This window comes from Schistocerca americana, chromosome 4 (assembly GCF_021461395.2).
Source record: "Schistocerca americana isolate TAMUIC-IGC-003095 chromosome 4, iqSchAmer2.1, whole genome shotgun sequence".
In the NCBI taxonomy this organism is placed as follows: Eukaryota; Metazoa; Arthropoda; class Insecta; order Orthoptera; family Acrididae; genus Schistocerca; species Schistocerca americana.
This window is the reverse complement of record NC_060122.1, coordinates 537,399,890-537,422,737: the sequence shown is the minus strand read 5'-3', so window position 1 is coordinate 537,422,737 and position 22,848 is coordinate 537,399,890. Positions and strand designations below refer to the sequence as shown.

The window sequence follows — 22,848 nt, the reverse complement described above, 5'->3', positions numbered from 1 at the left end:
GAGAGAGAGAGGGGTGGGGGGGGGGGGGGGGGGGGTGGAACTCTTTCTCTCTGTCTAACCCCTCCCACTCACTTTTCACTCTTCAGCAAAAACTGAAATTTCAAAAAATGAGACTGGATCATTCTTAATATCTGTGAGTAGAGTTAAGGCAGTGAAACTCTAACCATGCAGCTATAGCCCTACATCCCAAATTTGTATGGAAAGTATCAAGGAAAAACAAGCATGAATGAGGTTCTATCACAGTACCATTGAATATTTCTGTTCCCATTCACACGTTTATTGCTGATGTTCATATCCCCATTTATGTCCCCTTTTATTTATTTATCTATTTGTTGAACAGGCTAGTGACAGACAACTTCTGCCTTGTATCCTTATCCTTTCATGATACACGCATTACACAGATACATGCAGACAGTGTAGCACTGTAATTATAAAATGATACAAATGTAATAAAACTTCAAGATTCAGTAGGAATTAATATTAATACCATTCTCAAAAGGCAAGTACAGGAAAATGGCATCAATAAAGAAAACAGATAACTCTGTTTTCTATCATCATTTCATGTTTTAACAGAAAAAGAAACAACTTTCTGACATTTCAAACTGCTTTATAACATTAAATTTTACAAGACACATAACTCTTCACAGACCAGAACTGTGAGTAAACACACAAACTTGTATGTCAATTTCTGTAAAAAATTACTATCACTTAAATAATTATATCAATACAAGGAGACAGAATGGCTGGTCAGTATTTATTTCAAGAGGCAAAATTCTAAGTACTGCCAATAGATACCCATATATAAAGCTTTCAGAACTGTTAGTTCCTTCCTCAGGGAGGAAAGAGAAATATGGTGGGGAAGGTTAGAAAAGGGAGGCAGATCACTCAGACATCAGGTAGAGAAGAATCAGAAGAATCACATGTAATAAGGCTGGGACAGATATGGATGAAGTGGGAGGTATCAGAGACACTAAGAGCTCAAATATAGTACACCAATCAGCACTGTGGAAGCTTCAAGCCTACGCAAGACAGAAGAACAGTGAGATGGATTAAAAACAAGAGAAATGACAAGTGGTATGAAAAGTGTAACTAATAACTAGGAGGAGGAGGGGGCAGAAAAGGAAAAGGAGAGGAAAATATGATGATCCAAACAGTAAAACAGGAATAATTGAGTGAATAACGAAATGGCCAGCCATACATTCTCTTTGTAATTTAATAGTTACCTCACGCGATTTTTTAATATAAAAACTTGCATCACTTTTTACAGAAAGGGATCTAGTAAATTTAAATTATATTATTCATTAATTACATGAGTTGATATATCACAAGTCTTCCTTTACATAAATAAATATATGTTTCTGTAGTCACATTTGTACATAGGAAAACTGAACTCACTAAAATACAAAATGCCACTTCCTAAGTAAAATTTTTCAATAACAAGCAGAACATTTACAGAAGTCATCTATTGTACAAAATGGAGCAACTCAAATACTAGCACCTCAAGCTACAGGAGAGCCAACAATTTGATGGGCTCAAGACTGGGACAAAAGAATCTTCCATGTCAATTCGGTCTGCTACTCACCTGTGAGCTAAGTCATGGGAGGTTCTAGCCAAATATACCATGAACCATTATCAGCATCCCCACAAGTTCGATTAGATCTTAAGAAGGGGAACTACCTCTGTCATTATGTGTCTATTATAAAGCTGCACAGTTCATCGACAGATGATTGGCATCCTGTCTGCTTCATTTGAATGTTCAGATATGAAAGAGCACCCAAGATCTGAGAAGTGAGCTTTGTTAGACAGCTACTTTTTCCTAAAATATTTGCCGTTATTTTTTTCTAAATTGTAAGTGCTGAAGTGAGCTCAGACAAATGATCATAACTGCTAATTCATCATTCAATATGTCAACCACTTTTTGTCTAATTACAGTTTTAATAGCACAAATATGCAATGGAATGCAGTCATTCAATTCCACCATGAATTACAGTCAAATATATAGAAAAATACTATATGCTTCACTGAAGCTATATTTTACTAGTTACTATAAATTCAACTGTTATTTACTTATTTTGAAAAAATGCCATTTCTATACAGTTGTGTTGCAATATGTTTTCACAAGTTACCAGAAATGGAAGTGCAATGACAAATACCCACAAATCATTTAATATATAACTTCATCATCACTCAGTTCTCCACGAAAGGCAAAATCTTGGCCATTACGGTGAGAACTTGAAGAACTGGGAACCTGGAACCTGGAAGTTAATGAACAGTTAGACATTGCATCAACTAGTAATTTTTAAAGATTACAGCATACGACAAAGACTAGAAAGACAACCGCAACTTCACTACCACATCTGATACAAACTAGGCATCAACAAAACTACCATTATGAGTAAGCAGGTCACAAATGCAATGTAATTTCTATTTGCAATGAAAACCTCTGAATCTCTTCTGCATTATCAAAAAAAGTCATTATGTGTGTTATTATTTATCATTTCCTCTTTTCATACAAAAGGCAACCTTCCAACATTTATACATTGTCCACCAAATTCACGACATGTGCTTCAGTTGAGAAAGGCATCAAATGACTGGTTCAATGTAAAAATTTGAAAATTAATAAAGTTTGGCAATAAGGTACCACTGCTACTATATGACACCACCTATACAACAAACAAGCTTTCCATGATTTAATAATCAACAGATATTCAAACAGAAATATCATTATGCAACAGAGAAAAAATGTGTTATTAATAAACTGGATTTCAGTCAAATAACATCAACAGTTTCAGATACCTTTATTGTTTGCTGATTTTGCACTTGGGGTTCTTCTAGGGCAGCATTTGTATTACTTATACACTAATATACTGTTGTAGCACTTATGTTACAAACATACTTATAACTGTTCAAAAATCCCCACAAACTGAAGCAATATTCTTATGTCTCGCTATATCTATCAAACTAAACAATGGAAAATCCAGGATAATCATGTCTAGAAAAATTCACCTTTATTCCCAACTTGACACATCACATTCCACAGTGTCAATTTCTATAGTTATTTCAGGAATTTCTTATAAGAAAAACGTTTTATTATGTTTATCTTGTGACTCCACAATGGTACTAAAGTAAGGAATGCCAAACAACAACCTCCTTAGTTCCTCTGTGCTAAGAACATCATCTCCAATGGAGAATGGGGTCTTCAGATGAGGTATTTAGCCAATAGGAGTATATGGAGTAGTGCCTACATCCATTGTATGATACGTTAAATTAAAATGTCTAGCATCAAGACATCTCACTTGCTCAGTCAGATGTATAAACAGTACTAAAACCATCAGGATGTGGCAAAGACACAACACCCTAAGCAAAATAGCTGTTAATAGTTCTTATAGTCCATTTAAAGAACATATACCTATCTTCTGCAAATACATGACGCTAACCCCCTTGGCCACTTTGACGCTGTGTGTCCCAAAAATAAACTTTTGATATATTTCAGTTTGGTTGATCAACTTATGTAACTTATTTCCCTGATATATATATATATATATATATATATATATATATATATATGGAACCTCTTTCGACCTGCCACATCTTTGTTTTTTGATATATATATATATATATATATATATATATATAACAAAGATGATGTGACTTACCAAATGAAAGTGCTGGCAGGTCGACAGACACACAAACAAACACAAACATACACACAAAATTCAAGCTTTCGCAACAAACTGTTGCCTCATCAGGAAAGAAGGAAGGAGAGGGAAAGACGAAAGGATGTGGGTTTTAAGGGAGAGGGTCATTCCAATCCCGGGAGCGGAAAGACTTACCTTAGGGGGAAAAAAGGACGGGTATACACTCGCACACACACACATATCCATCCACACATATACAGACACAAGCAGACATATTTAAAGACAAAGAGTTTGGGCAGAGATGTCAGTCGAGGCAGAAGTGCAGGGGCAAAGATGTTGAATGACAGGTGAGGTATGAGTGGCGGCAACTTGAAATTAGCGGAGATTGAGGCCTGGTGGATAACGGGAAGAGAGGATATATTGAAGAGCAAGTTCCCATCTCCGGAGTTCGGATAGGTTGGTGTTAGTGGGAAGTATCCAGATAACCCGGACGGTGTAACACTGTGCCAAGATGTGCTGGCCGTGCACCAAGGCATGTTTAGCCACAGGGTGATCCTCATTACCAACAAACACTGTCTGCCTGTGTCCATTCATGCGAATGGACAGTTTGTTGCTGGTCATTCCCACATAGAATGCGTCACAGTGTAGGCAGGTCAGTTGGTAGATCACGTGGGTGCTTTCACACGTGGCTCTGCCTTTGATCGTGTACACCTTCCGGGTTACAGGACTGGAGTAGGTGGTGGTGGGAGGGTGCATGGGACAGGTTTTACACCGGGGGCGGTTACAAGGGTAGGAGCCAGAGGGGAGGGAAGGTGGTTTGGGGATTTCATAGGGATGAACTAAGAGGTTACGAAGGTTAGGTGGACGGCGGAAAGACACTCTTGGTGGAGTGGGGAGGATTTCATGAAGGATGGATCTCATTTGAGGAAGTCGTATCCCTGCTGGAGAGCCACATTCAGAATCTGATCCAGTCCCGGAAAGTATCCTGTCACAAGTGGGGCACTTTTGTGGTTCTTCTGTGGGAGGTTCTGGGTTTGAGAGGATGAGGAAGTGGCTCTGGTTATTTGCTTCTGTACCAGGTCGGGAGGGTAGTTGCGGGATGCGAAAGCTGTTGTCAGGTGGTTGGTGTAATGCTTCAGGGATTCCGGACTGGAGCAGATTCGTTTGCCACGAAGACCTAGGCTGTAGGGAAGGGACCGTTTGATGTGGAATGGGTGGCAGCTGTCGTAATGGAGGTACTGTTGCTTGTTGGTGGGTTTGATGTGGATGGACGTGTGAAGCTGGCCATTGGACAGGTGGAGGTCAACATCAAGGAAAGTGGCATGGGATTTGGAGTAGGACCAGGTGAATCTGATGGAACCAAAGGGGTTGAGGTTGGAGAGGAAATTCTGGAGTTCTTCTTCACTGTGAGTCCAGATCATGAAGATGTCATCAATAAATCTGTACCAAACTTTGGGTTGGCAGGCCTGGGTAACCAAGAAGGCTTCCTCTAAGCGACCCATGAATAGGTTGGTGTACGAAGGGGCCATCCTGGTACCCATGGCTGCTCCCTTTAATTGTTGGTATGTCTGGCCTTCAAAAGTGAAGAAGTTGTGGGTCAGGATGAAGCTGGCTCCCTTAAAACCCACATCCTTTCGTCTTTCCCTCTCCTTCCTTTTTTCCTGATGAGGCAACAGTTTGTTGCGAAAGCTTGAATTTTGTGTGTATGTTTGTGTTTGTTTGTGTGTCTGTCGACCTGCCAGCACTTTCATTTGGTAAGTCACATCATCTTTGTTTTTAGATATATTTTTCCTACGTGGAATGTTTCCCTCTATTATAACCATATATATATAATCAGTGGCACTGCCATCCTGTATTTCTCTTGTACCAACTCTATTTGTACCAATGTTATCTCCACATACATATATACTCTGTGAATTACTATAAAGTTTTAATGATCACCTATATACCTCCATAAAAGCTGTTAAGTCTATTTTAATTTACACATTTTCTTCAGAAGGGAAACATAGAGTGCAGGAGAATATTCATACTTTCCATCCTAAAACCCAATTTCTAGAATTTTCTGAGTGAGTTTTTATGAAACATGAAAAGTTTTTTTGAGTGTCTGCCAGGTGAGATTTGTTAGTACTTCTGTTACACTCCCTTGCTAACAGCTATACGATCTTTCGCATGGCCCTTCTCTGTATGTGCATATTATCATCTGTTAATCTACACTGATGTGAATCCCACTTATATTATCAGTATTTTAATACAAGCAACATATGCTTTTAAGACATCTCTTTTGTAGACAAACTGGTGTTTCTCAGTGACCTACCACTAAACAGAAACCTATTATTCACTTTACCCATTATGAACCTAAGAGATCATCCCACTTCCTTTACAACACCCTATTACTCCCAGGTACGAATATCTACCAGCTGTTAAGGCCCGTCCACACGTTACGATCTGTCTGCGCAAATGTCTGCGCACATCACATCTGCGCAGACAGATCGTTGCGTGTGGACAGAAGATTTGCACCAACCTGAGGTGTGTGCAAACCTGGAAGTTGGAGTTGGAGGTTTGAGCGAAACCTCTCAAATCTGTGGGTTCAAACGACATCTGCGCAGACAAGTTGGAGCGTGTGGACAGGAGATCGCCGCAAATCTGGCGCGAAACAGCTGTTTGCTCAGTCTAGTGTTTGTATTTGTGCGCACAGGGCGTTAAAATGGCTGATACTCGTCAGTGTTCTCGAGAGTTTGTTAGTGAATTCATTGAAATATGTAGAAACCACCCATGTTTGTGGAAGATTAAAAGTAAAGAATATAGTGACCGAGACAAAAAGACTGCAGCATACAATGCTCTAATTGAGTTATCCAAAGTTCAGAAATCTAGATCTGGTGTAGGAGTAGATCAAGTATACCAGCCAACGTTGTGGTATTTTGATCTGCTTGGCTTTCTTAGTGATCAAGAAACGCCAAGACCAAGCAGGAGTACAACTGAAGATGAAATTGGAGTGTCAATGTTACCGCCAGCCGTTCGTGAGGAGAAATTGCCCTTCTCATACAAGTATTTTTTCTCATAATATGAAGGGTTACAAGCTTTAAGAGATAATTATAAGTTTCGACATCCATCCGCAAATAATTTCGCCAGTCGTTAGGTTCGTCCTGCAACTCTCTCAGTAAATTTACGTGAAAAAAACTGCTTTCGTTTTAGCAGCCACTGTCTACACCATTTTGCCCGCTTTCTCTGTTTTCTGCGATTGGTCTGAATGTTTTTTGCAACACAAGTTGCGAACACAGACCACAACAGGACTTCCTCCATTTCTATATTTGAAAATAACTGAATTAAGTGTTTGACGTTTACGGGGAGCGTAGTCGCTTGCCACTAATATTTCTTTTCTACACCGACAGATGGCGGGCGAGTAGTAGATTGGGGTTTGTGTCGTGTGAACACACCACATTTGCAGCGATCTTTTGCATGTACAGACATCTGCGCCGATGTCTGCGCAGACAGATCATTGCGTGTGGACCGGGCTTTACTCTTCTGCTAAACAGGTTATCAACCTACACTCCATCCAGTACAGTTTTGTTTTCCCATCCTCTTCATTTTTCTCAATTTCATATTCACCAACAGTCACAGTTTATCTCAGCGAATAAGTCTCAGATTGCAAATCTGAGTCTAATCTCTTGCAGATATAACTATTCCTGTGACAAAATCCACTTCTAATATCTTGCAATGCTTTGTGGAAGTAAAGGAAGCCAAATCACAATTTGATTCAGATTCCTCATTAACTGTAAGTCCTTTCTAACTGGCTGGATGAGGCAATTCTCAAGTCAGAAGAAAGCAACCACATTATCACCTCCAACAGGGCTATGCGCAGTCAAGGAGGGCAGTATACAAAATAAGCAGCCGGTTGATGATAATTTCCTGTTTTTACTCACTAATAACTACTGAACAATTGAGAAGTAAGCATATGTAACTTGTGAAAGAACTGGAATTCAGGAATTACAAGACTTAGGGTTGCTCACTGTACAGCAAAGTATCTAAAATTTATTGGTGTGAAATGGTAATATTAATAATAGGTGTGAGGTAAGCTAGAAGAGAAAGGGAGACTTATTCTTTTATTTCATGTCTGTATTTTACACTTTTCACATAAGACACTGTAGAAAAACAGATAAGAATTCAAGACAGAAGCACAAGTATTAAAGGACAGTGCTGCATGTAACTGATGTGGTGGTGCTGCCTAATAGTGTAGGGCATGGCCACAGAAAATAATGGGCAGTGCATCCAACTGTCTTCATATCAAACCATACTACTTTTATGAAACAATTTTGGGGATTACTTTTGTAAAAGCAGTTTCCTTCCAAATGTGTATCAGAGTATTAACTAAATGATCATCAATACAGCAGTTCCATGATGACTTCTGTAGATTATTTGTCTCAACCTAGCAACCGGGAAGAATGTGACACTTCATTTGTAAGGAAGGACAGGAACACAGCCATCAGTCACAATTCCGTTGGTTTTTTATTATTCTTGCATATCCAGATTTCAGCTATAAATAGCCATCTCCATTGTTAAAATATAAGGAAATTACAGAATCAGACTTGATTATATAAAACAATATGTAAAATACTACATTATCCAACAGCAATGATCCATCATAGTCAACATGCCATTTGAGTAAACTATAATCTGACAAACTCAAAGCAGTGCATGTCACCATATGACTTTAGTGGTGTATAGGCAGAAGGAAACTGAAGTAGTAGTAGTAATAGTAGTAGTAGTAGTAGTACTAGTAGTAGTAGTAGTAGTTGTTGTAGGTGTCATGTAGTGCTAGTAATGCCCCCTATTTTACAAACTAATCAAAGTTGTTTCTTTCCGATGTAGTAGTTTTAAACCCTTTGTTTAATAAAATGAAACTAGTGGGTATAGCTGCAGATTACTTTTTAAAACACATTAAGCAATGTCAACATACAATTTGTTTGTTCATACACTATGTGATCAAAAATATCTGGACACCCACAAAAACATAAGTTTTTCATATTAGGTGCAATGTGCTGCCACATACTGCCAGGTACTCTATATCAGCGATCTCAGTAGTCATTAGACATCATGAGAAAGCAGACTGGGGTGCTCTGCGGAACTCATGGATTTCAAACGTGATCAGATGACTGGGTGTCATATGTCTGTATGCCAGATTTCCACACTCCTAAACATCCCTAGGTCCATTGTTTCCGATGTGATGGTGAAGTGGAAATATGAAGGGACACGTACAGCATAAAAACGTACATGTCGACCTTGTCTGCTGACTGACAGAGACCGCTGACAGTTGAAGAGGTTCGTAATGTGTAATAGGCAGACATCTGTCCAGACCATCAAACAGGTATTCCAAAATGCATCAGGATCCACTGCAAGTACTATGACAGTTAGGCAGGAGGTGAGAAAACTTGGATTTCATGGTCGCGCGGCTGCTCATAAGCCACACATCATGCCAGTAAATGTCAAACGATGCCTCGCTTGGTGCAAGGAGTGTAAACATTGGATGACTGAACAGTGGAAAAACGTTGTGTGGAGTGGCGAATCACGGTACACAATGTGGTGATCAGATGGCAGGGTGCGGGTATGGCGAATGCCTGGTGAACGTTATCTGCCAGCGTGTGTAGAGCCAACAGTAAAATTCGGGGGTGGTGGTTTTATGATGTGGTTGTGTTTTTCATGGAGGAGGCTTGCACCTCTTGTTGTTTTGCATGGGACTATCAGAGTACAGGCCTACACTGATGTTTTAAGCAACTTCTTGCATCTCAATGTTGAAAAGCAATTCGGGGATTATGATTGCATCGTTCAACACGATCGAGCACCTGTTCCTAACGCATGGCCTGTGGCAGAGTGGTTACACGTCAGTAACATCCCTGTAATGGGCTGGCCCACACAGAGTCCTGACCTGAGTCCTATAGAACACCTTTGGGGTGTTTTGGTATTCCAACTTCGTGCCAAGCCTCACCGACAGAAATCAATAACTCTCCTCAGTGCAGCATTCCCTGAAGAACGCGCTGCCATTTCCAGCACCTGACGAGAGTGAAAGCTGTAATCAAGGCTAAGGGTGGGCCAAAACAATACTGAATCCTAGCATTACCGATGGAGGGTGCCACAAACTTGTAAATCATTTTCAGCCAGGTGTCTGGATACTTTTGATCACACAGTGTACATTAGCGGTGAAGTGATCCATGCAAAAGTTCATTAATTGTTTCATACAATGATCCAAACAGAATTGGTACATAACAAATAATTTTTTTTAAAAAAAGACTGAAGATCATATTGCTAAAATGTAGTTACATACCAATCTGAAAACCAGCAATAATCTGATGTCTAGTGCAGTCACTTGTACTATAGTGGTTATGTGAACCACTAAATAATTAAGAGAAATACAGGGTGTCCGAAAAGTCTTTCCTTGATTACATAAATTGATAACTCAGGCTAGAAGTAAGATACAAATATGAAACTTGTGTCGAACTGTTAACAACTATCAATGTTTTTTTTCTGTTTTAGGTTTGCAGTACGTAAGTAGTGGATGAGGTGCAGTGCCCAAGAAGCCATGTTAACCAATCAGGAGAAGACACAGTGTGTCCTGTGGTACCATGAGACACGATCACCAACCACAGTGCAGACACACTTCCAGACAACATTTGGAAGCAATTCACCTGATGTCAAGAACATTAAAGCCTGGTATGAGAAGTTCAAGAACACAGGATCGGTTGCTGACCTTCCGAGGTCTGGTCGACCAAGAACCTCAGCAGACAGGGTGGAAGCTGTAAGGCAGTCTTTTCTGCAAAGTCCGAATAAATCGGTGCGCAGGGCCTCACATGAATTACAGATGCCAAAAAGCTCCCTCCATGGCATTTTACACAAATGTTTATTGTTTCGTGCACACAAAGTGCAAATTGTTCAGGCCTCGTTGCCCAATGACAGTACACGTTGATATGACTTTGCGGTCGAAATGCTATCACGTATTGAGGACAATGATGGTTATCTCAGATGAATTGCCTTTTCCGACGATGCGACCTTTTTTGTCAGTGGAATAGTGAATTGCCATAATGTGCGCATTTGGGGTTCACAACCCCCTGGCGAGGTCGTGGGGTGCACCAGAGGCAGTCCAAAGGTGGATGTTTGGTGCGCGCTATTGCATGATCGAATTATCGGTCCATTCTTCTTCGCTGAGGCTACCATCACATCTGCAGTGAATCTGGACACGTTGCAACTGTATGCTGTTCCTCAGCTGCTTCAGTATCACCCCAATGTCTTGTTTCAGCAAGACGGTGCACTGCGCCATTGGGGTTTGGTCGTCCGTGCCTATCTCGATATGACCTTTCCTGGGCGATGCATTGGTCGTGATGGGCCAACGGTTTGGCCTCCACGCTCTCCTGACATAACCACATTAGACTTCTTTTTATGGGGTTATTGCAAGGACGAGGTCTACCGAACACGTGTACCAGATCTTGAAACCCTGCTGCAACGGATAAACACAGTCGTTGAATCGATCCCTCCAGTGATATTGACTAATGCGTGGACAGAAATTGAATATCGCCTAGATGTGCTACGTGCTACCAAGGGTGCTCATGTGGAAGTTTACTGATGGGTGAAAAAACTTTGATAGTTTGTAAGCAATTAGACACCAGTTTCATACTTGTATCTAACTTCTAGCCTGAGGTATCAATTTATGTAATCAGGGAAAGACTTTTCGGACACCCTGTATAAAAGTTCATACAGATTGTTTTTTTGAAGATCTGGTAACATCACTGTAAAATACGGAAGATGAACATGATGAGACTAATTTAACCAGGTACAATTAATAAAAACATACTAACGTCCTCCACTGACATAAATTTCTTACATAACGTATGGTGTTGCTCCAATCGTAGTGCGCCGTATGGGGACAATAATGTAACACATTGCCTTATACATACCCCCTAAAGCTATTAGCTCCATTTCATTAATCATATCATTAGTGATGAATAATCAATTATATTTTCTACATTACTTCTCAAAATCAAGAATGTAAAACAATAGCCATCCTAAAAAAGAGAGAGGACAATCTGACTGCTTGTTGGATTGCATTGTCAACTGATTGGAAATGTGGGCGTATTGCAGTAAAGGTAATAAATATTGCATTTAATAAGTATTTACAAGCAGCTTTTGAGAAAATTTATTAATTTATGTTGTAACCATCCCATTCACATACGTTGACAACACATAGCAAACATCAGAAGATTTAGGATTGAGTAAAAACAATATGAAAAGGATAGAATACTACTCACCACATAGAGGCACACAGACACATTGAAAAACAAAGTGGTAGATATTATTAGCTATCGGACTGTCCTTCTTCAGATAAAGACAAAGGAAAACATACACTCATTTACAAGTGCATAACTCAAACACACACTGAAAGTAGACTGGTAAATATTATTAGCAACCAGATTAAGTCCTTCAATCAAACAATGGAAAATCCAGGATGGAATGTAACAATATTATGAAAAGGAAAGTTGCCACTCACCACATAGTGGAGATGCTAAGTCACAGATAGGCACAACAAAAAGACTGTCACAAATAAAGCTGCTGGCCCATAAGGATTTTGTCAAAAATAAACGTCTCACACACACACACACACACACACACACACACACACACACACACACACACACGACTGCAGTGGACATGGTCCCCTAGGATACATGAATACTTGTGTTGATCCATTGTGGCTTCCAGAATGATGAGATCACCCACAGAATGCCATGAAAAGATTCCCAAGACCATAACACTCCCTCCTCTGGCCTGTACTCTTCCAACAATTGTTGCGGGATGTATACTTCCAGATGTTTCATGCCATACATGTCAAAGTCATCTGTCCACCGGAGCTTAAAATGTGATTCAACTGAAAGGTCCAACTGTCGCCACTCAGTGGACATCCAGTTGTGATTCTGGCATGCAAATTCCAGCCTTCATTGCCAATGAACAACAGTCAGCATGGGTACGTGAACCAAGTGCCTGCTGAAGAGACGCATACGCACCAACATTCACTGAACAGTTGCTGAGGAGATACTGCTGGTAGCCCCTTGTTTCCCCTGAGCAGTCAGTTGCCAACAGTTGTGCATCTATTCACCCGTACATGTCTCCACAGCCAGTTCACACCTGTCACCTATGGTCATGGTGCACTACAGTTGACTCAGCACTGGTTTTGGATAACACTATTTTGCTGTGAACAGTATACTTAAAGGCACAATGGCATGCGAACACTTCACAAACAAAGCCATTTTGGAAATGCTTCCGCCCTCGGCCCAAAAGCCAATGACCATGCCCTTTTGGAAATCAGATCGATCACTTCATTTCCACATTAAGACAATGATTGCACGGTTTTCCACCCCTGCCCCCCCCCCCCCCCCCCCCCTCCACCTGACATGCGTTATATACCCTCCACAGCTAGTGCTGCCATCTGCTGTCTGTGAGTGATTACTGCATGCTGACATAAAACATAGTTGGTGGTTACATTAATCTAACTGGAGCGTGTACTTTGATCAGTAATGAGTCAGACTGTGATGAGGCCAGTTCACTACTGTTAAAGCTTGATTCCATGTCAAATCAATCAATTTTCGTTACTTTTTGGACCCTGATGTTCCAGAGTTCAATGTTTTGTTGTTTAACTGTATCTAAGCAGTTAACAAATACTGCCAGCTTTTTGCTTTTGGGTTTCAAAACACAAAAAATTGTCCAACTTTCTAAATGGCGTGAGACATAACTTGAGCTTAACTACAAAACTACTGAAGCTAAGAACTGACTTGGGAGTGATTATAAAGCTCTGTAACTGTGCTTTAATTTGATATGCAACGAGCTTAATCTTGAACAAATCTAAAAATTGTTACTGAAATTCTCAAAACTGCTGTCTTGTTTTGCCTCAAAAAATATATTTGCTTTTTTCATAATTCTGTTTGCCTAAAGTTGAAATTGGAGAAAGGATGTGCTGGAAGAAAAATTAATTTGCAAATATAGCACTACACCAAACAAGTATGGAACTTTTTATTCCACTGTTATATGACATGTACTGAGCCCAAAGTGGAAAAACATAAATTATCTTCTCAGTAATCTTATTCATTAGGAGATGGATGGCAAAAACTATTTGGTAAACTGCAGTGAATATGCGAACTTCCTCATATATGAGAGGGATACTTTTAACATCTGAAGTGTAATTTAATTAGTTTAGGTGCTCATTGATGATGTTAAATTTACCATCACTGAATTAAATTTCTGTTGTTAGGTCACATTTGGTTTCCAAAGTCAGGCAAACCAGTTTTCTGGCTATACAAAATAACTTACAAGAGGAACAAGTACTTAAAACCCAGATTTTGGTGGAAATTACTCATTTGTGCTTCAAGATGAAATGCAGTCCTACCACTGGACCATTAGCCGAGTTATTCTGCATCCTTTTGCTGTGTACTTCAACATCTATAATGCTGAACTTGAGTATCTGAATTATGTCACAACACAATGGCATTTAATGCTTTCCAGTCAACGTTGATCTTAGCGTCAAAGGAAAAATTTCTGAACATTAAAAAGATATTATGGTTTCCTGATGGGAGTGATACACAAATTCTCAACACATGAATCATAAGACTAATTATAAAATTGATGCAGAATGATATATTTTCTCACAGCACATGGTAAAAGTGCTTGCAATAGACTTGGTGAAATTATCAAAATGACTTACTTCTATAGTTTACAAAGGTTATTTAAAAACAAAATCATGACACCCAAGCAGCTATATAGTTTTGCTCATGAAACCAGTGCTGTCAAATTTTGAATTATGTACAACTGAAGAACACCAGTAAAATGAAATAAGGTTACTGTCCCAATTCAGAAACTCAAAACTCATCAAACAGACTCGCATGACACACACTTAGTGAATGTCTGAATTTTGGGCTGCATTTAAGCCATAATCTTTCAGTGGAAACTCGTCTTTTCAAGTTCCAAGAACCAATAGCTAGAGGCAATGTGAATGCGACAGCTCTGAAAAAAAGTGAGGCATGGAATGTATATCAAAAAGACAGATAAGATGCCATAGGAGTGGGTTGTTTGCTGCTATTGACAAAAATATTGTGCCTATTGAGGTCAAAATTGAGTTTGATTGTGAAATTATCTGGATAGGAGCAGTAGGCCTAGGTGAAATCACGTTAATTATCGGGTGCTTTTACTGGCCACCCGACTCCACAGTAACAGCTGTCAAACCATTCAAAGAAGGTCTATACTCAGTAATGCGGAAATACCCGGATGAGGCAATATTAGTAAGGGGCAACTGTAATCTACCGAGTACAGACTGGGACATCTATGGATTCAAAACTCAAACACAATGGAAATATTTTAGACCTTGTAACTACAAACAGGTCTGAACTTATCAACAGTGTGAGTATAGAGAAGGGGCTGGTGATCATAATGTAATTGTAGCGACAATGGTTACTAAAGTTAATAAATCCATCAAGAGGGTTAGCAGAGCATTTATGGTAGAAAAAGCAGATAAGCAATTGTCAGCATTCCACTTAGACAACGAATCCACATTATTTACATTCAACACGATACGAATAGAGGAATTAGGGGCAAAGTTTAAACTGATTGTTAATCACAGCCTAGAGACACACATGCCAAGTAAGTGGATTAAGGATAGAAAAGACCCACCGTGGTTTAATATTAAAATGTGGAAAATGCTGAGGAAGTAGAGACTGTGGTAATTTCAATTCAAAAAAGAAAGCCCAAATGTCTCCAGGCAAAATTTAGTAGAAATATATGCACTCATAAGAACAACAACATATAAAGCATACATCTTCAACTGTTGCACCTTGCCAAGAACCTGAGAAAATTGTAGTCACTAAGCAGGTCTAAGACTTTTATTCAGTCACTTGTTGACCAGCCTGGGGTGACAGTAGAAGACAGGAAAAGGAAAGATGAAGTTTTCAATTTCACATTTATGAAATCACTCACACAGGAGGATCATTTAAACATAACATCATTTGACTGTCACAAAGACTTTTGCATGGAGATCACTGAAGAAGGCTTCCCTTGTACAGAGAAGCAACAAAAAGAATTGAAAACAAATTAGACACCAGGTACAGATGAAATCCCAATTCAGTTTTACAGAGAGTACTCTGTGGCATTGGCTCCTTACTTACATCTACATCTACATCCATACTCCGCAAGCCACCTGATGGTGTGTGGCGGAGGGTACCTTGGTGCCTCTATCGGTTCTCCCTTCTATACCAGTCTCATATTGTTCGTGGAAAGAAGGATTGTTGGTATGCCTCTGTGTGGGCTCTAATCTCTCTGATTTTATCCTCATGGTCTCTTCACGAGATAAACGTAGGAGGGAGCAATGTACTGCTTGACTCCTCGGTGAAGGTATGTTCTCGAAACTTCAACAAAAGCCCTTACCGAGCTACTGAGCGTCTCTCCTGCAGAGTCTTCCACTGGAGTTTATCTATCATCTCCGTAAAGCTTTCGCGATCACTAAATGATCCTGTAAGGGATCTTTCTTTCTATGTATTCGCAGCACATTACACTTGTCTACATTGAGATTCAATTGCCATTCCCTGCACCATGCGTCAATTCGCTGCAGCTCCTCCTGCATTTCAGTACAATTTTCCATTGTTACAACCTCTCGATATACCACAGCATCATACGCAAAAAGCCTCAGTGAACTTCCGATGTCATCCACAAGGTCATTTATGTACATTGTGAATAGCAACGGTCCTACGACACTCCCCTGCGGCACACCTGAAATCACTCTTACTTCGGAAGACTTCTCTCCATTGAGAATGACATACTGCGTTCTGTTATCTAGGAACTCTTCAATCCAATCACACAATTGGTCGGATAGTCCATATGCTCTTACTTTGTTCATTAAACGACTGTGGGGGACTGAACTTAGCTTGCATTTATCATGAATCTTTCACCCACTGAAAAGTCCCAAGCAAATGGAAAGTGTAAGTGACTCCTTTACATAAAAAAAGGTAAAAGAATGGATCTGCAAAATTACAGACCAAAATTGTTAATACTGGTTTGCTGCAGAATTCTTGAACATATTTTGCACTTGAATGTAATACATTTCCTTGAGATAGAAAAGCTTCTGTCCACAAATCAGCATGAATTTAGAAAGTACTGCTCATACAAAACTCAACTTGCCCTTTTCTCACACAATATTCTGCAAACCATGGTTGAAGGGCAACAGGCAGAGTCCATATTCCTAGATATCTGGAAAGTATTTGACAGGATGCCCCATAGCAGACTGTTGAAGGTCCATGCATAAGGATTAAGTTCCCGGGTATGTGAGTGACTTGAAGACTTCTTAAGTAACAGAACCCGGTACATTGTTCTCAATGTAAAGTGTTCATCAGAAACAAGGGTATGGTCAAGAGTGCTCCAAAGGAAGTTTGATAGGACTGCTCTTATTTTAAATACACATAAATGATTTGATGGACAGGATGAGCAGCAATTTATGGCTGTTTGCTGATGATGCTGTGGTGTATGGGAAGTTGTCATCATAGAGTAACTGTAGGGGGACACAGAATGACTTAGACGAAATTTGTAGTTAGTGTGATGCATGACAGCTAGCTCTAACTGTCAACAAATGTTAAGTTAATGCAGATGAGTAGGAAAAAGAATCTCATAACATTCAAATACAGCTTTAGTATGTGCCGCATGACACAATCACCTTGATTAAATATCTAGATGTAACACTGAAAAATGATATGGCATGAAACAAGCATGTCAGACTGGTAGCAGGAAAGATGAATGGACAATTTCACTTTATTGGGAGAACTTAGGGTAAATGTAGCTCATCTATATAGGAGATGGCATACAGAACATTCGTCTGATCCATTCTTGAGTACTGCTTGAATGGATCCTTACTGGGTCGGATTAAAGGAAGACACTGAAGCAATTCAAGTGCATGCTGCTAGATTTGTTGCTGGTAGGTCCAATCAGCCCACAAGTATTATGGATATGCTACATGAACTCAAAACAGAATCACTGGAGGGACAAAAACATTCTTTTCATGAGGCTCTGTTGAGAAAATTTAGAGTAGTGTAATTTGAGGCCAATTGCAGAACGATTCTACTGCTGGCAATATATGTTTAGCATAAGGACTACAAAGAAAAGATTAGAGACATTAGAGCTCGTATGGAGGATTATTCACAGTCGTTTTCCCCTCGTTCTACATGCGAATGGTTGGCTGGTTGGTTATTTGGGTAAAAAAGGACCAAACTACTAGGTCATCAGTCCGCTTGTCCTTGAACAGACAGGTCTATATGACTGTAGATCAGAGGGGCCCACTGTACAAAACCCAGGAGAAGAAAACCTAAAGGTCTACGATTGTCAGCGAAGCTGTGGTAAGGACAAAAAGAAGAAAGGGAGACAGAGGAAAAAAGCAAGCAGGGTGCCTCATTTAGGGTGCAGCCGAAAGCCCCTGAAAGCACGTGCAATGAGTGGACATACAACCCCAGTCCCTGCCACATACCAGAGGTACTGTACTCTGAGATTGCCTTGGAAAGATTAGCAACACAGACAGAGCAGGAGAAGCACAGAGAGATGAAAGACGAACAAGTCTAACAGACCACATGAGAAGGGGATTGGGAGGGTGGGGGGGGGGGGGGGGGAGGAGAGAAGAGTAATAGAACCCTGGTCTAGGCAGAGAAGGCAACACATTGTTCTGCCAAATCCTCAATAATGGGCCAATAATGTTAAGTGGCCCTCTCTTGAAGTGAGTGGTAAAAGCCCCTTTCACGAATAAAACTTAGTCAGTCGCTGAGGCATCGTATCCTAAGACCAGGGGTATTGAGTCAGGGAGATAGACCACCACAAATTGGCTAGGTTGGGACAGTCCAGCAAAATGTGGACCACTGTCAAATGGGCACCACAACAACAGTAGGATAGTGGAGTCCTTACGAGAAGCCTACATGGAGGACCTCTACAGAGTGACAGTCTCCTTTATCACCTGTAGTTTGTTTGATGAAGTCAGAGTGAGCAATTCTGTTTTCCCGGCACCAAATATCTCATGGCATAATACCAATCAGAGGTCTATTACTGGAAACCGATCTCAAAAAGTCAGTTTACCGGTAGCCAATTTGGTCAGGCTATCAGCGAGTTCATTCCTTGGAATCCCGATGTGGTCTGGAATCCAGATGAAGGTCACTGTGTGTCCACACTGCTCAAGGTCATACAGGGAATCCTGGATAGCAATAACCAAGGGATGGCGAGGGTAACCCTTGACGAGAAAACTGCTCAAGTAGTTGCTCCAGATGAGAAAGGATCCAACAGTGCAGTAATGGATATGCTCAAGAGTATGAGAGATGGCTACCAACCACACAGTGAAAAAAATAAACCCATTTGGCAAGGACAGAAGTTCAGTACATCCTGCATGAGTATAAGCAGCACCTACATGACCAGCAACCACCAAGCCATCAGTGTAGACTACTTCTGAACCCTGAGACGTGCCAAGGATGGAGAAAAATTGACGGCAGAGGGCCTCAGGATGAACCGAGTCTTTCAGACCTTGTGACATGTCAAGACGAAGCTGTGGCTGAGGGATGCATCACGGAGATGTATGGAAGTGGGTCCAGATAAGGGGTAGAAGAGGAAACAACTGAAGTTCAGAGAGGATAGCCCAGATGCAAATTGCGATCGTAATCCCTGATCAGGACCTATTGAGGGAGATGGGTTACCATGTTTGGAAATAGGAGACAGTAGTTTGGATGCATAGGGGAGCTGTGAATGTGGGTAGCTTATCTGACAAGGTGTTGTTGGCACCTGATCCACAGTGGAGAGACTCCAGCCTCCACAAATAAGCTGTTCACAGGGCTAGTTCAAAAGCCTCCTGTCACAAGTCAAATCCCGCAGTGGTGTATCAGATCCAGTGATCCAGTATCTGCAAAGCTGAGGTGTTTTTTTTTTTTTTTTTTTTTTTTGGGGGGGGGGGGGGGTAGGGGCAAAACAGCCAAGGTCATAAGCGCCCAGTAAAGAACCAGGGAATGCTGGGACCGCGAGAGGAAAAAACCGTTACAAGGTCCAATACAAAAAGAAAGAAAAAAACAAATCTAAAACATCAAGAATTACGGAAGAGTATCTAAAAGACATCGACAAGAAACCGGAGTCACCAGATAGAAATCAAATCACTTTTGCCATATTAATGCTTTTTAAAAAACTTAAAACGTGAGCCACAGCTTGCACATCATCTGCTAAAATGACCGGCAAAGCGGGCGGCAGACTGACCCTGAGACATGAGTGGCTAAAATAGGGGCAGAGGATCAGGAAATGTCTGACTGTTAATGGTTGGCTACAGAAAGGACAGCCACTCAACAAGAGGCGGTGACTAAAGCGGCAGTGTCCTATTCGCAACCGAGCTAACATTACTTCCTCATGGCAAGACGGCCGGGAGGAAGCCGACCAGGCTGTTGGGAGAGGTTTCACTTCTCTGAGTTTGTTCCCATGAAGGGAGCACCAATGGTCATGCCAAAGTGACGTGATACACTGATAGAGAAAAGTATGAATATCTTGTGATGGAACAGAGTAAGAGGCAGGCCAACCGAGATGGATGGCGGCCTTGGCTACAGCATCAGCAGCGTCACTCCCAGGCAAACCAACATGGCCAGGAACCCACATGAACATCATTTGGGCTACCCCATCCGGGAACAAATGGAGGCAGTCCTGGATCTGTCGAACGATGGGGTGGGCTGGATCGGGATCATCTAGACTCTGAAGGGCACTGAGGGAGTCAGAGCAGATCATACAGTGAGTGAGCTGGTGTCTATGGATGTAGTGAACAGCCTGATGGAGGGCAAAAAGCCCTGATGTAAAAATTGTGCTCTGGTCGAGAAGCCGGTATTGAAACTTATCAGCCCCGATGACAAAAGCACAGCCAACACCATGGGCGGACTTTGAACCATCAGTGTACAAAAATATGCTATCAGCAAGTTGTGAGCGAAGTTCGAGAAATTTGCAGTGATAGGTCAGCTTGGGAGTTGAATCCTTCGGGAATGAGCCGAGGTCAAGACAAACACACATCTTTGTCTGAAGCCAAGGTGGTGAAGGGCTCTGCCCCATTCGGAAAGTGGCAGGAAGTGTGAACTGCAGCTGCTCAATCAGCAGGTGACGAAATTGGATGCCAGGAGGCCGCACAGAAGAAACGTACATCTTGTACTGGCAGTCAAGAATGTCATCAAAAAATGGATCAAAGGTTGGGTGGCCTGGCATGGAAGAAAGCCGACACGCATACCTACTGAGTAGGATTTCGCGCCGGTATGACAGTGGTAGTTCACCGGCTTCTGCATGGAGACTCTCAACTGGGCTAGTACGGAAGGCACTAGTGGCGAGACGGATCCCCAAATGGCGTATTGTATTTAGACGGCATGAGATAGAAGGCCTTGCAGAGGAGTAGACTACGCATCCATAATCCAACTTGGAGCAGAAAAGAGATCGATAGAGGCAGAGGAGGACAGTATGGTCAGCTCCCCAAGAGGTACCACTCAATACACAAAGGACATTAAGGGACCAGCTGCAGCGTGCAGCCAGGTAGGACATGTGGGAAGACCAGCTGAGATCCTATCGAACGTAAGCCATTAGAAATTTGTTGCATCCACTAACAGAAGAGCATTTTGGCTCAGTTGCAAGGACGGTGGAAGAAACGCCTTGTACTGCCAGAAGTTGATGCAAATGGATTTGACAGTAGAAAAGCAGAAACTATTTGTGACACTTCACGAATGGAGACAGTCCAGACAATGCTGAAAACAGCGTTGCAGGAGACACGTCCGCTGGGAGCTGCAATAAATAGAAAAGTTGTCCACGAAAAGAGAGCCGGAAATGCCAACTGGAAGGCAGTCCATAATAGGGTTGATGGCTATGGCGAAGAGCATGACACTCAGTACGGAGGCACCCCGTTCTCCTGTGAAAAGGTGTGGGATAAGGAGGCACTCACACGTACCCGGAAGACTTGGTCCATTAAAAATTCTCAGATGAAAGTGGGAAGACGACAGTGGAGGCCCCGTGTGTGCATAATACGTAGAATGCCTGTCCGCCAACATGTATCATAGGCTTTTTCAAAATCAAAGAAAATGGCCATTGTTTGTCACTTCTATAGAAAATTATTCATGATGAACGTCGACAGGGTGACAAGATGATCAACCGTAGAGCGGTGCTTTCAGAACCCACACTGAACATTAGTGAGAAGCAGTGTGCGATTTGTGCTTTTACAGTGGGCGGGGGAGGGGGGGGGGGATGTCTTAGGGGGTTAGTATAATTATATATGTTACTAGCTTGGACCGTGGCGTTACTCATGGTTAAACAGTTATGCCGAAACTCACTATTCACGCGTATGCACTATCAGTAAAGCCATCCCTTCTTATATCTTTAAAAGTACATTATAGGTAAAGCTTATTTACAAAATCATCTACATACAGGTATACAAGGGGAATTCAAAAAGTAAAGGCACATTTGTGAAAAACTGTACTTATTCTGATGACAGAAAACTGAAACATGCGTTATTTTTCTACGTAACCTCCCAGGACTTCAATGCAGTTTTCCCAACGTTTTACGAGTTTTTTTTATTTCATCAGAAAATATGTTTATCGGTTGCATCTGTAACCAATTTTGCACCACAGCAATGACGTCATCATCACTTTCAAATCTTCTTCCCTGTAGTGCTTCCGTCAATGGTCCAAACATGTGAAAATCGCTTGGAACCAGGTCTGGACTGTATGATGGATGTTCCAGCACCTCGAATCTCAACTCCTTTATTGCGTCGGCTGTTTGTTGGGCAGAATGTGGGCGAGCGTTATCTTGCTGCAGGATGACACCTCTTCATAGTTTTCCACGTCGTTTGGATCTGATTGCAGGTTTTAGTTTCGTACGCAACATGTCACATCCACCATACCATACAGACCTGGCTCTAAAGCCTCGTTTACGCTGGGGCGACGTCTTGCAACATTGTGGCATGCTACGGAAATGGGGCGTGCGTCGTCTTGTCATTTAGTTCTAAATATTTTGAAATGCTTAACTACTACATAACACTTTTTCAAAATTAATAAGAAAACATATTAATAGTATTAATAGTAAACTTTCAGTGTTCGGTTCCATAAATTTAAATTATATGTAAAGTTTAGTCCAGTCCGTGGGAAATAAACACCCCAGGTTGGGATCCATAAAC

At 41.2% G+C, this 22,848-nt stretch overlaps 1 protein-coding gene across 2 annotated transcripts in view; it reads right to left on the bottom strand.

The window, feature by feature from the left end:
• Positions 1 to 487: 487 nt before the first annotated feature.
• Positions 488 to 22,848, bottom strand: part of LOC124612786 (coiled-coil domain-containing protein 102A) — a 149,805-nt gene continuing 127,444 nt past the window's right edge. Inside the window, exon 10 of one of the 2 annotated variants that reach the window (XR_006979570.1) lies at positions 488 to 2,255. Coding sequence is in view for 1 of the 2 variants with exons in the window: in XM_047141183.1 (XP_046997139.1) it covers positions 2,165 to 2,255 (91 nt within the window). In the remaining variant the exon portion in view is untranslated. The remainder of the gene's footprint in view (positions 2,256 to 22,848) is intronic. The other variant, XM_047141183.1, reaches the window with a different exon arrangement.